This window comes from Prionailurus bengalensis, chromosome C1 (genome assembly GCF_016509475.1).
Source record: "Prionailurus bengalensis isolate Pbe53 chromosome C1, Fcat_Pben_1.1_paternal_pri, whole genome shotgun sequence".
Classification (NCBI taxonomy): Eukaryota; Metazoa; Chordata; class Mammalia; order Carnivora; family Felidae; genus Prionailurus; species Prionailurus bengalensis.
This window is the reverse complement of record NC_057345.1, coordinates 159,443,664-159,456,388: the sequence shown is the minus strand read 5'-3', so window position 1 is coordinate 159,456,388 and position 12,725 is coordinate 159,443,664. Positions and strand designations below refer to the sequence as shown.

Here is a 12,725-nt window from a genome sequence, read left to right as displayed (position 1 = left end):
GCTGCAGAATCCCAAGCAGGCTCCACGCTGACAGCTAGGGGCTGGATCCCAGGAACCATAAGATCATGACCTGAGCCAAAATCAAGAGTTAGATGCTTAAACCAACTGAGCCACCTAACCACCCCAACATTCCATCTTATGTATAAACTACATTTTGTTGACCCATTCATCTGTCAATGGACATTTGGGTTATGTTTTATTCTTATGAGTTTATTTTTATTATCTCTTTATGGAGATACATATTCACATATTCATAAATTAAATTATAATATAACTGAGATTTGCTTCAAAATACTCCAGTTTGGAAGTAAAGAGCAGTGGAGAAAGGAATAATTAATTAAACAAGATACACTTCTCACTTAACAAAGATTGAAATACAGATAACACCATATACACTGGCCAAGACATAGGGAAACATGCTCTTTCATACATTGTCAGTGGGAGTGTAAATCCATGTCTTTGGAGGGTCTATCAAAGCTTAAAATATACACTTCCTTTAAGCAAGATATCACTTCTAGGAATTTATCCTCACCCATGTGCTCACACATATATACAAATAAGTGTATATAAGCATACTGACTGCAACAATGTTTATAATACTCTAAAACTGAAAACAATTTAAATGTCTACCAGTAGGGAAATGACAGCATAAATTAACAGGAAAAAAAATTAAAAATGCAATGAACTATAATTTAACTATAAAAAAAACAAAATAAAATGGTTCTATGTGCACTAATAAGAGACTGTGTGCAATAAATACGGTAAGGGGGAAAAAAGCCTGGTACAGCAGAGTATGACACAATTCAACCAGACATTCACTGCTTCCATTTCTGGCACTGCCACAGACCAAATAACCTAAAAATTTCTCACAACAAAACATCTACAATTGCAAAGTAAATTATAACTAATACCTTTTAAATGTATAGCTAAGCTCAAAAGAAAATAAGGGAAATCTCTCACTGAGGAGTGGGATGGAGGAAAGAGGAACCCTTACTTTTTACTTTATCCACTTACTTTTATGTTCTAAGCAATATGTATTACTTTTGAAATTAAAAAAGAAGGAAATTAAACCTAAATCACTCTGGGAAAAAAATGCTATGAATTTAATAATCAGTGCCACCTCCTGAATACCTAAACCAATGTAATCTTAGGCTAAATTTTCAGATACAACAACCACTATTTTATCCAACTGAATTCAATTTATTTTATACAATTTACTAAGCATCTAGTAAGTGCACGAGACTACCCTGGCCTCTGATTAACTAACTGCAAGATGAGATTCCTATTTTTAAGGAGCTTAGAATGTGTAAGAAGAACAACCAAGGAGGCAAAAAACAAAAAAATCTATAAATACAGGATAGAACATAAAAATGGTCATCATCTCATCAAAATTTGAGAACTAATTGTTTAAAATTCCAACTTCTGGTTAGCATCATCAGAACCAATCAGACATGATTTTAGATTTTTCATTACTTTTTTAAACTTTATCCATCCTTCAATCATTTGTGACAATGATGCATTTATTCATTAATGGCAAAATTATGCTGTTATGATATAGTTATTAATATCTAGCTTCCATATTCCATAGCCTTTGTGATTTCATCCCACAAATGAATTCTCAGTTGTTTTCTTCCTTTGGTTTGTATACCTGTTAATATTACATTATATCTATAACACTAATCAAAAAAAACTTAAATCTTCTCCCCATATTTCTATAATTATAAATTTGAAAATTAAATAGTAATATAGGTTGTGATGGATCCAAGCTTCTTCCCCATCTCCAATCATACAAAATCTTACCCAAAACAGACATTTGGGGAAAGGATTAAGGCACAGCAGGTTTTTCTCTCTTTTACTAAGAAAACAGATACAGAGGAAAAATAGAATACTTGCTTAAAAATTTATTGAACAATGGGATTTATAAATTTCTATGGCAGTTACAACAACTCCAAAACAACACGTCTTTAATTTTTAGCAACCTAACAGGGTTTTAAGAAATATCAAAACTGAGAAAACTGAGAAAAGTTAAATATATTCTGTCCATGCCAGGATAGTCCAGCTTTGCCCACCAGAAAAACTGCTATAATTTGTTGATGATTTCCAGTTCTGAAAAGGTTCCAGAGGCAGCCTTTTAACCTACACTGTTGGCTAACATCACCTCTGTCTCTCCAGGCAGTAGATTAATTCTGTGTAGCCTGGAATTATTCTTTCTAACCCAGAGCTGTAAAAATCTCGGAATATTTACATGGCCACAATACTTTTATTGTTTACCTTGGAATACCTTGAAATTGGACATGGCAGCTGCTAGCACATACAGCAAAAGCTCTGCCTTTCAGATAGGCAACAGTAATTATTTAGTACTATGTATCAACTCATAAGAGCACTGCCTGACTAGGAAAAAAAATAAGAATCTACCAGATGTCAGCAAAGAAAGGCAAATGTTGTAAGATTAGGATGTGGACTATCTGACACAGTCAAATGCCCGAAAACCTGCATGAGTACCTTCAAAGAAACTCAGAGATCTTTCCACCCCAGCACTGAAGCATCACAATTACAGATCAGACTTGCAACTCAATCAGATCAACTCGACAATTACTACCGTTCCAAACTTCAAGACAGAATCAATATTATTTCCTACTTTCACCTTGTTTAGGGGCATCCCAAATGCTAACCTAGTCTAAGAAGTAAAAAATGTCTAAATAGGGGCGCCTGCGTTGCTCAGTCAGTTAAGTCTCAGACTTCGGCTCAGGTCCATCAGGTCTATCATCAGACCATCAGGTCTATCATGGTCCATGAGCTCGAGCCCCGAGCCCCGTGTCAGGCTCTGTGCTGACAGCTCAGAGGCTGGAGCCTGCTTCAGATTCTGTGTCTCTCTCTGTCTCTGCCCCTCCCCAGCTCATGCTCTGTCTCTCTGTCTCAAAAATAAATAAAAACATTAAAAAAAAATTTTTTTAATTTTAAAAAAATGTCTGAATATCAGTAAAGGATTGTTCCAATTCCTGTTTTAAAATCCCTTTTAAATTTTTTTTCATTTTTAAAAAGAAAAATAAGCAAAAGCTCAAATAGGAATGGCATATTAAAAAGAAAGAAAGAAAGACAAAACACAGTATCGAACAGAAGTACCAATAGGAATGCTATTTGTAGAGACAGTAGAGAGAAATGTTGAGTTGTGACTCTCTGGAGCCAGCATACCTAGCTTACTATCTGTATAATCCTAAACAAGTTTTTAAAACTCTGTGCCCCACCCTCCTCTTCTGTATCATGAGAATAGTGACAGTAACAATCTCAGACCTGTTGGAGATTAAAAGAGTTACATAATGTAAAGCAGTTAATCTTTGACCACTGTTTACCAAACAGATGGATAAAAATCCAAAGTGTTAATTACACTTTTTTTTTTCCTTTTTTTAACCTTTATTCGTTTTTGATAGAGAGAGACAAAGTGCACGCAGGGGAGGGGCAGAAAGAGAGAGAGAGAGAGAGAGAGAGAGAGAGAGAGAGAGGACCAAAGCAGGCTCCAAGCTGTCAGCACAGAGCCAGATGCAGGGCTTGAACTCACGAACCATGAGATCATGACCAGAGCCCAAGTCAGACACTTAACTGACTGAGCCAACCAGGAAAGTGTTAACAACACTCTTAAAGTAGAGTACTGATTTACTGACATGGCAAGACCTCTTGGATAAGTGAAAAATGCAAGATGTATAGAACAGTGTATATAATATGTTACCTTTTACATAAAAGAAACTGAAAAATCAAAATACATATTCATCCTTATTCGTTTTTAAGCACTAAGAAAAGTAATAATGGTGGGAAGGAACTGGGCAGATAAAAGACAAGATAGGAGGGAAACTTCAAACCGTGCATCTTTTTATTTTTTTCTTTTGCTTTTTTAGCTATATGAATATTTTAGCCATTCAAATATTAATTTTTAAGTATTTAATTTTTTAAATAGTTAAATATTTAAATATTTTTTTTTAATATTTCATTTTTTAGTTCTCAGATGTTGGCTGCAGTTACTACTGCCGTTGTTGTTGTTACTAGTTGCAGTAGCAAGGTCAAAATACCTCCTTCCTGAAGTACTGCCTCTGCACAGAAGCCTCCTCTAACTTCCAGATTATTTAAAGAATTTATCATTTTCTACTCTACTTAAGCGGCTTAAGAGGTAGGTCAATGTCTTGTTCATCTTCGATATCCTAGGTGCCTTGCTTGCACCTGATAGATACAAAGGTTCTATAGTAACAGTAACCTACAAATACTCCAAAGAAGAAAACAGTGACCATTTCTAAAGGGATTATGCTCTATCATCAATTATAAAACCTGAAAAATTTTAAACTTGAATAACTGGGTTTGCTAACATCCTTTCAACTACCGCCCAGACAAAATGTCCTCTCTTGCATCAGGTTTCTTCTTTTCCCAGGACTTCCCCAGACATTGATATCGTGTCCCAAAACCAAGACAGTATACACGTACCAACTCGTTAGCTCACTGCAATCTCTGAAATGCCTTTTGTCCTAAGTCCCAACACCCTGGTACATTGCTGCTATCTAAAAAACATTTGTTGACTGTCCCTCTTTAGATAGAGGTTCGCATATTAGCGAGTGAATAAAGTGCCCTTTTAACTGGAGAAGACCTAACACTCGATTCCTAATTCGCTCAGTGTTTTGTTTGTTCTTCTGGTGTGTAGGGTATTCTGTAACCGACTGTTCAGTAGCCCAATTCTAGATGTCATTCCAGCACACCAAATACTCCACTGACAGTTCAACAGTCACTTTTCATGCAGGCCCCTCCCCTTCCCTCCTCCCTCAACCTCACAGGCGCTAGAGCTCCTTCCCCGATACTGACAGACACACTGACAGTTCAGAAGTCCTTCTCCCCAAGCCGTTCTCCCTTGCAGCTGGCTGCAAGACCACCTCCCCGACTCTTACAATCCTGCGACCCAATTCCGTCCCTAACACCATCCCCCGCCCAGCCAATCCAAATCACATCATCAGTTTCTTCCCAAGAATCCGGCAGCTTTAAAGCCTTTCCCGATAAGTACACAACTGACAGCTCGACACCAGATTCCCCAGATTCCCCTTTCCTCCTTCCCCTCCTGCCCCACGCACTGGCTCTTCTGTCGCTACCACACACTCGCCCTGGCTTCCCCGAAAACTGAAAGCCTCGTTCCGTAAACATGCGCTCTGCTCTCCCCGCTCCCCGTTCCCTTTCCGCCGCTGACAGCTCACTCACCTCCATCCCCGTGTGGCTGCACCCTCCCCCACCCCCTTCCCGTGACAGCTCAGGGTCGGCCCCCAGCCTTCCGCACGCCCCAGGCCTCCCCAGACCCGGCTTGGGCCGCCGGCGTGCCCCCCGCCCCGGAGGGGGGCTCCACTCACCCACTCTCCCGCATCACGTTGCTGTCCCCGCAGTCACAGGCACCCCCAGCCTGGCTGCGAAACATGTTGAAGTCGTGTCCGGTGTGGTCGCCCTGGTGGAAGCACTCGGCGCACAGCGACATGCAGGGGGAGATGCCGCACGTCCGGCAGCGGTAGGCCACGAAGTTGGCTGTCCAGACCAGGCCGCAGAGCGCCGCGGGGTCGTAGGCCCGCACTGCTGCGCAGAACTCGTCGTAGCCTCCGCCGCCCGCCAGAAGGCACTTACACCACTCCAGGGCCTCCTCCTCGGCCGCCCCCGGACCGCCCCCGCCGCCGGCTGCCGCCGCCTCCTCGCCGTCCGCAGCCGCGGCCAGCGGCCGCTCGGCGCTCAGCACTCGCTCCAGCAGCGCTTGTAGCTCCTCAGCACCTGCCCTGTTGTCCGGCCGGCTAAGGGCCGCCTTCAGGTGCGCCGCGGTGGCCGCCTTGTCCAGGGCCAGCCCGGGCGCGGGCAGCTCGGGTTGGGGCGGCTGCGGCCCCCCGACGGCCGCCGCGGCCGCCGCCGCCATGATGAGAGCTCAGAATTTGGAGAGCCCAGCGCCGGCGGCTCCTCCCGGGAGGGTGGGGGAATTGACTGCTGCGATTGCTCGGCCCGCCCAACTCTCGCGATACCCCGGAGCTGCCGCGCACCTCCGTCCGCGTCCCCGCCCCTGCACACGCCCCCTCGGGCTGCGGGGCCTGCTCCCCGCCCCTCTCTCGTGGGACCTCGGGTGTTACTTCCCCCTCCTCTTGGCTCTCGAAGTGGAGAGCTACCGAAATAAAGGATCCGCCTTAAAAATGAGTAAATAAGTAAATACGGGCCACTTTAATATGGACCACATGAAAAATCTTTCATATGGACTTTTTCCTTCTGTATTTACCTGGACTGTGGAATTACACACAGCATCTTGCAGATGTACTTTAAGTATTTGCATTTCGCTTTACGATGTAGATTCCCCTTGTTATTAATCCTTAATTACTACTGAATCACTATCACTATTAAAGCTAACTCCTAGTTTTCCCCCCTGAATCAATTCTTACCTTCACGCTATTACCAAGTACATTTTTTAGGCGATTAAAGTACACTACATTCTTACTATCATATTCCTGTTCAAGATTTTCAGTGGGAAAAAAAAGCCAAGCTCCTTAAATCCTCTCTCAAAAACCCATCTTTCTGTCCTTATCTCCTGACACTACTCCAGGTTTGCCATATGAAAGAGACCAATGGGACTGTTCACTGTTTTGTGAGCCTTTATCATTTCCTGCCTCTGGGGCTTTATTGCTTCTAGTTCCCACACTACTGTATTCCTCTCACTCACCCTACAAACCAATTCTAGCACAGTCTGCCCCTATAATTTATTTTCTTCGAAAGGATGGCTCTTCTTAACTTACTTGATGATATAACTTTTTTTTTTAACTCTACATCTAATCTGGGTCTGAACTTCGCACCTAGAGGTCTTAAAGAGTCCCATGCTCTACCAACGGAGCCAGCCAGACACCCCTTGATTAAACAACTTATTGGCTTTACTGTAAAATCTCATCTCCACCCCACTACTAATGGTAAATTTCTTTTTTTTTTTTTTAATTTATTTCATTTTGAGAGAGATAGAGCTTGTGAGGGAGGGACAGAGAGAGAGGGAGACAGAGAATGCCAAGCAGGCTCCACACTGTCAGAGAAGAGCTTTACGTGGAGCTAGAGCTCACTAAACTGTGAGATCCTGACCTGAGCCTGCTTAACCAAGGCACCCCAAATTCGTAAATTTCTTCACTGCCAAATTTCATCATTGGCCATAAATGCTCAAATATTTGTCTGATTGTTAAATAGAACATAATTACAACAGATAATGCTTGTTGCATATTTATTATGGGCCATGCTCTTTATCTATGTTAGTTCTTTTAATTCTCTTGATAATTCTATGAGATAAGAACTGTTATTAGAGGAAACTAAAACTTAAGGAGATGATTTATGTGCCCCAAAACACACAGCTAGCTATTAAATGAAATGTGACTAGAACCCAGATCCACCTGATTCCAAAGCCCTGATCTTAACTACCACGCCAGTATTTCCCAAACCTACCTGATCCCTAAGAATCACCTGAAGCTCTACTCACAAAAACAGATTCCCAGGCACCACCTCAGACCTAAGGAATCAAAATCTCCTACATAGCAAAATATAAATCTTGAGAGAGAGAATCATTAACGATCTTTCCAGAACTAAAAATCTACAGCTCATTGAAGTTTCCACAGCTTACTTCCAGACACTTGGCTGTGTTATACAAATACCTTAGTAACACATGACAGAGGACAACCAAAAAAAAAAAAAAAAACTGTAGGAGAAATAATTCAAGGAAGTAGAATAAGAGTATTTCCAATCCATGACCCCAAATTTATAAGTGAATTGAACACAACTTAAACATACTATTTCACATGCCCTGACCCTCTATATAAATAAAGCATTTCATACTAATTATCAAGCAGTGATAAGTAATTCAAAAGTTGCTCAAAAAAAAAAGTTGCTCAATAATTCTCTCGATGAATCACCATAGTAAAACATACTACTTCACATGCCCTGACCCTCTATATAAATAAAGCATTTCATACTAATTATCAAACAGTGATAAGTAATTCAAAAGTTGCTCAAAAAAAAAGTTGCTCAATAATTCTCTTGATGAATCACCAAATTATAAAGCAAGTAAATTCCAGGAATATTTCAAACTAAGGTAGAACTGGTATGTAGTCACTAGTCAACGTCTGTGGGTTAAGGCAGTCGGGGAAGTGTAATGATATAGCTCTCCAGGATTGTTTTCCTGTGGAAAATAACAAGAGTGCCCTCCCTGCTTGACCATGGTAATGCATGCTGGCAAATGAAGCCTTTTCAGCACTTCTCAGTGGTCTCTATACACTCCTAAAATTCTGCAAATGTCCACAGAATCCCACCAGGGTCTCTTTTTCTCTAAACAACAACAACAAAATTTAAATACTACCCTGTATTTCAGTTACATATTCATTGCAGCACATGCACAGAAATCCAGACACTTGTCAGATTTCCCACTTATTCTGGTAATGAGGATATCAGACTTGTTCAAAATCAAAAAAAACTGTTAAAAATCATTGGTAATAACAAGAACATAAATAAACCAATTGAAAAATGGGCAAAATATGTGAACAGACATTTTTGGAAAGAAGACATATTAATGGCCAGTAGACATAGAGAAGATGCTCATCATCATTAGTCATTAAGGAAATGCAAATTACAACTGTAAGATACTACTATACATACCCACTAGAATGGTGATAATCAAAAAGATAGACAATAACAAATGTTGGCAAGGATATGGAAAAACAATAACCCTCATACTGTACTGATGGGAATGTAAAATAGTACAGCCTCTTGGGAAAACAGTTTGGCAGTTACTTAAAAATTTAAACATACCATTTGAGACAAGATGGATAGACCTAGAGGGTACTATGCTAAGTGAAATAAATCAGAGTAAGAGAGACAAATACTATATGATTCCGCTCATAATGGAATATTTTTTAAAAAAGGAATAAACAAAAAGCAGAGTCGGCCATACAATTACAGGGAACAAGTGATGGTTGCCAGAGGGAAGGGGGGTGGAGGGTTGAGCAAAATGGGTGAAGAGAAGTGGAAGATACTGTACAGGCCTCCAAGTTATAGAATGCGGAAGTCACAGGAATAAAAAGCAGAGCATAAGGTCAGTGATATTGTCATAGCAATATAATGGGACAGATGGTAGCTACACTTGTGGTGAACATAGCATAATGTATAAACTTGTCAAACCACAAGCTGTACACCTGAAACTAATGTAACATTGTCTGTCAACTATATTCTACTAAAAAATAAAAAAAAATTAGGAGTGCCTAGTTGGCTCAGTTGGTAGAACATGCAACTCTTGATCTCAGGGTCCTGAGTTCAATCCCACCATGGGTGTGGAGCCTACTTAAAAAAAATTAAATTAAGTTAAAAATTAAATATAAATTTACCATAGAGCCCTGCAGTTCCACTCCTAGAAATCTACCCAAGAGAATTTATACCATATGTCCACACAAAAACTTATAAATATTCATAACAGTATTATTCATAATAGTCAAAAAAACTGGAAATGATCCAAAGGTCTATGAATTTGTAAATGGATAAACAAAATGTGGCATGTTTCAAATAATGATATACTATTTAATGATAAAAGGAATGAAGTTTTGGTATGTGCTACAACATGAATAAACTTCAAAAATGTTATGTCAATGAAGGAAGTCAGACACAAAAAACACATTATTCTATTTACATGAACTGTCCAGAAAAGACAAATGTATAGAGACAGAAAGTGGTTGTCTGGAGCTGGGGGTGAGAACGGACAGTGGATGCAAATGGGTACAAGGGATCTTTCTTTAGAATGATAAAAATGTTCTAAGGATGGTTGGGGTGATGGTTACACAACTATGTAATTTGCTAAAACTCACTGAATTTAACTCTAAAAAAAGGTGGGTTTTTATTGTATGAAACCAGACTTCAATAAATCAGTTAATAATATAATAGTAATCAATAGTATTAACTATTGTTTGAGATCAATGAAATCATCAAGTTTCTGTCCAGATAGAAACTATTTTACTGCTTTAGCTTTCAAAGTCATATGACAGGCTCTCAAATCTTTGCTTTTCCTAAAATGTCTGCAGCTTCTATGATTCGGATTCAGGAAGACTGACATTTTCTCTTTCAGTGGCTGAGTGAAATATAAAATCTCTTCTTCTAAACTACCTCTCAAATCACTGTGCTGTATCAAGGGGAATTCCTACAAGGATCATATTTCCATGAGGGAAAGCCAGATTGAAATTCAGCTGAAAACTCCACACTCCTTAAATGCTATACCTCATTAAATGTTACTGTTACTCTACTGAGGACATAGAATAAATAATGCAGCAGACTGCTGTTACAGAAAGCTGCAATATTGTATCTAAAAAACTGCATTTTGGGGGCGCCTGGGTGGCTCAGTCGGAGTCTGTGACTTCGGCTCAGGTCATGATCTTGCAGTCTGTGAGTACAATCCCTGCATCGGGCTCTGTACTGACAGCTCAGAGCCTGGAGTCTGCTTCGGATTCTGTGTCTCCCTGTCTCTCTCTCTGCCCCTCCCCCGCTCATGCTCTGTCTTCTCTCTCTGTCAAAAATAAATAAACATTAAAAAAACTGCATTTTGTATGTATTCCATCTTAGCATGAGGAAGAATCTTGTGATACGTCTAAATTGGCTTTTCAAATGAAAATAAACCACACAGATAAGGTAAAAACTATAAATGATAGATAACACAATTGCTTCTAAAATTAAAAACCCTTAACAGAGAACTTACAAATTAATGTAAACACTCCAAAGTTGTTTTTGTATTTATCAGGACTCTCTGGATGCAAGAGACAAAACCCCAACTCGAACTAGCTTAAGCCAAAAAGAAGACCATATTTAATCATATAAATAATGGAGGGAAGAGAGAGATCAATCTGGACGCATCCTTATCTTTGCTTTCAGGATGGGCTCCATGGGCTCAAACAGCTTCTGTAAATGGGCCTCCCCAACCCCAACTCTAGGGCATATCTCCACAACCTCACAATGGAGAAATGAGTCTCTTCTCTGCCAGATCCCCTTAAAATCCTGGGGAAGAACTCTGACCGACAAAGCTAGTGGCCCATGCCATGCTTATTACGCATACAAGATGACTGCCACAGTATTAACTTGTAAATTTCCTTCTGGCTCCTATACACACACCAGACTTTCTCTAGGTGCACAGCAAATTCACCAGTTCTAATCACGATTGTTAAAATTTCACACTGTGAAAAATATTGTGCCTACTATGGCCAAGAAATTCAGCCAGGTGACCACATTTAAGATTCACAACAACCCTGATAGAGAATTGTTATTATTCCCATTTTACAAGCAGCAATGATACCCTTCATTTCATGGAGTCAAAACATATGAACAAACACTGGAAGAGAAATTTATTGTTTCTACATGTGCCCGTCTGCTTTCTCCTCTCTCTCTCTCTCTCTCTCTCCCCCTTCTCTCCCTTCTTTCTTTCTTTAAACTGAGTCCTTTAAAATCTTGCAACTGTACTTACCATGATTCTCTCATTTGTTTAATACTGAAGCTAGGACATTTTTAGTAAGTTTCTCAACTCATGCTTTAGATGTATTTTGGGGAAAAAAGCGTGACAGTGCATTAAGGATTTGACCTATATTAGCTCCTCTACAGACTGGTCTGCGCAACTTTTCCGAGGTTATAAATGCTTAACAATCTTCTGGGGTCTTTTTCATTATCATTTAATACCATTACATGTTGTCCTAATTTTCTTCCCTCCCCCCCCCCCTTTTTTTAAGCCAGAGAGAAGTTGTTTTCTCTGCATCTCCACTAAAGAACAGAAAATGTTCACCCACTGCCTTATACATGCAGCAAATAAATTCAGTATTTGTTGAGCCCCTGCTAGTTGCTCTGCAAGAGCTGAGGATAGCACTGTGAACAAAACAGACATGGTCCATGGCGTGGCCTGGAGTGGCACAACTCCACAAGTACCATTCTCATAGGATGCAATACTTCTGACAAGGACCTTGCAGACTGATAAAATCACATTATATATTACAGCCTAATCTACAAATGCATTATTACTATGGCGACAATTATTATTACTTCTGATCTTGTAGTGAGAAAACATTTTTTAATGGGTACAAAAAATTTTAACCACAAAAAAGAAAAGACTAGCTGACAAAATGAGTTAATTTAAAACTTTAAATTTCTGGTCATTAAAAGACACCAATAAGAGTTACAAAATTTGGGGGCACCTGGGTGGCTCAGTCAGTTAAGCGTCCAACTTTGGCTCAGCTCATAATCTCACAGTTCATGGGTTCTGGCCCCATGTCAGGCTCTGTGCTGACAGCTCAGAGCCTGGAGCCTGCTTTGTATTTTGTGTCTCCTCTCTCTCTCTCTGCCCTTCCCACACTGTCTCTCTCTCTCTCTCTCTCTCTCCCTCTCTCTCTCTCTCTCAAAGATAAATAAACATTGAAAGAAATTTTTTTAAAGAGTTACAACATTTCTGTTTGGGGTGATGAAAAAGTTTTGGGAATAGATAGTAATGATGATTGAACAACATTATGAACATAATTATTGTCATTGAATTATACCCTTCAAAATGGTTAAAATGGCAAGTTTTGTTATATATATTTTACCACAATTTTTACAAGCTTATAATGTAATATAGCAAAAACCATTGATTCGTGCACTTTATTTTTTTTTTTATTTTTTAACATTTATTTATTTTTGAGACAGAGAGTGACAGAGCATGA

The 12,725-nt window shown here is 39.7% G+C and overlaps 1 protein-coding gene across 6 annotated transcripts in view; it reads right to left on the bottom strand.

Annotated features, from left to right (window-relative positions):
• The window catches only part of UBR3 (ubiquitin protein ligase E3 component n-recognin 3), a 241,062-nt gene extending 235,113 nt beyond the window's left edge, over window positions 1-5,949 (bottom strand). For 2 of the 6 annotated variants that reach the window (XR_006296850.1, XM_043577008.1), the window contains exon 1: window positions 5,373-5,949. Coding sequence is in view for 5 of the 6 variants with exons in the window: in XM_043577008.1 (XP_043432943.1) it covers window positions 5,373-5,917 (545 nt within the window). In the remaining variant the exon portion in view is untranslated. The remainder of the gene's footprint in view (window positions 1-5,372) is intronic. The other 4 variants (XM_043577005.1, XM_043577006.1, XM_043577004.1 and 1 more) reach the window with 3 other exon arrangements.
• Window positions 5,950-12,725: the final 6,776 nt, after the last annotated feature.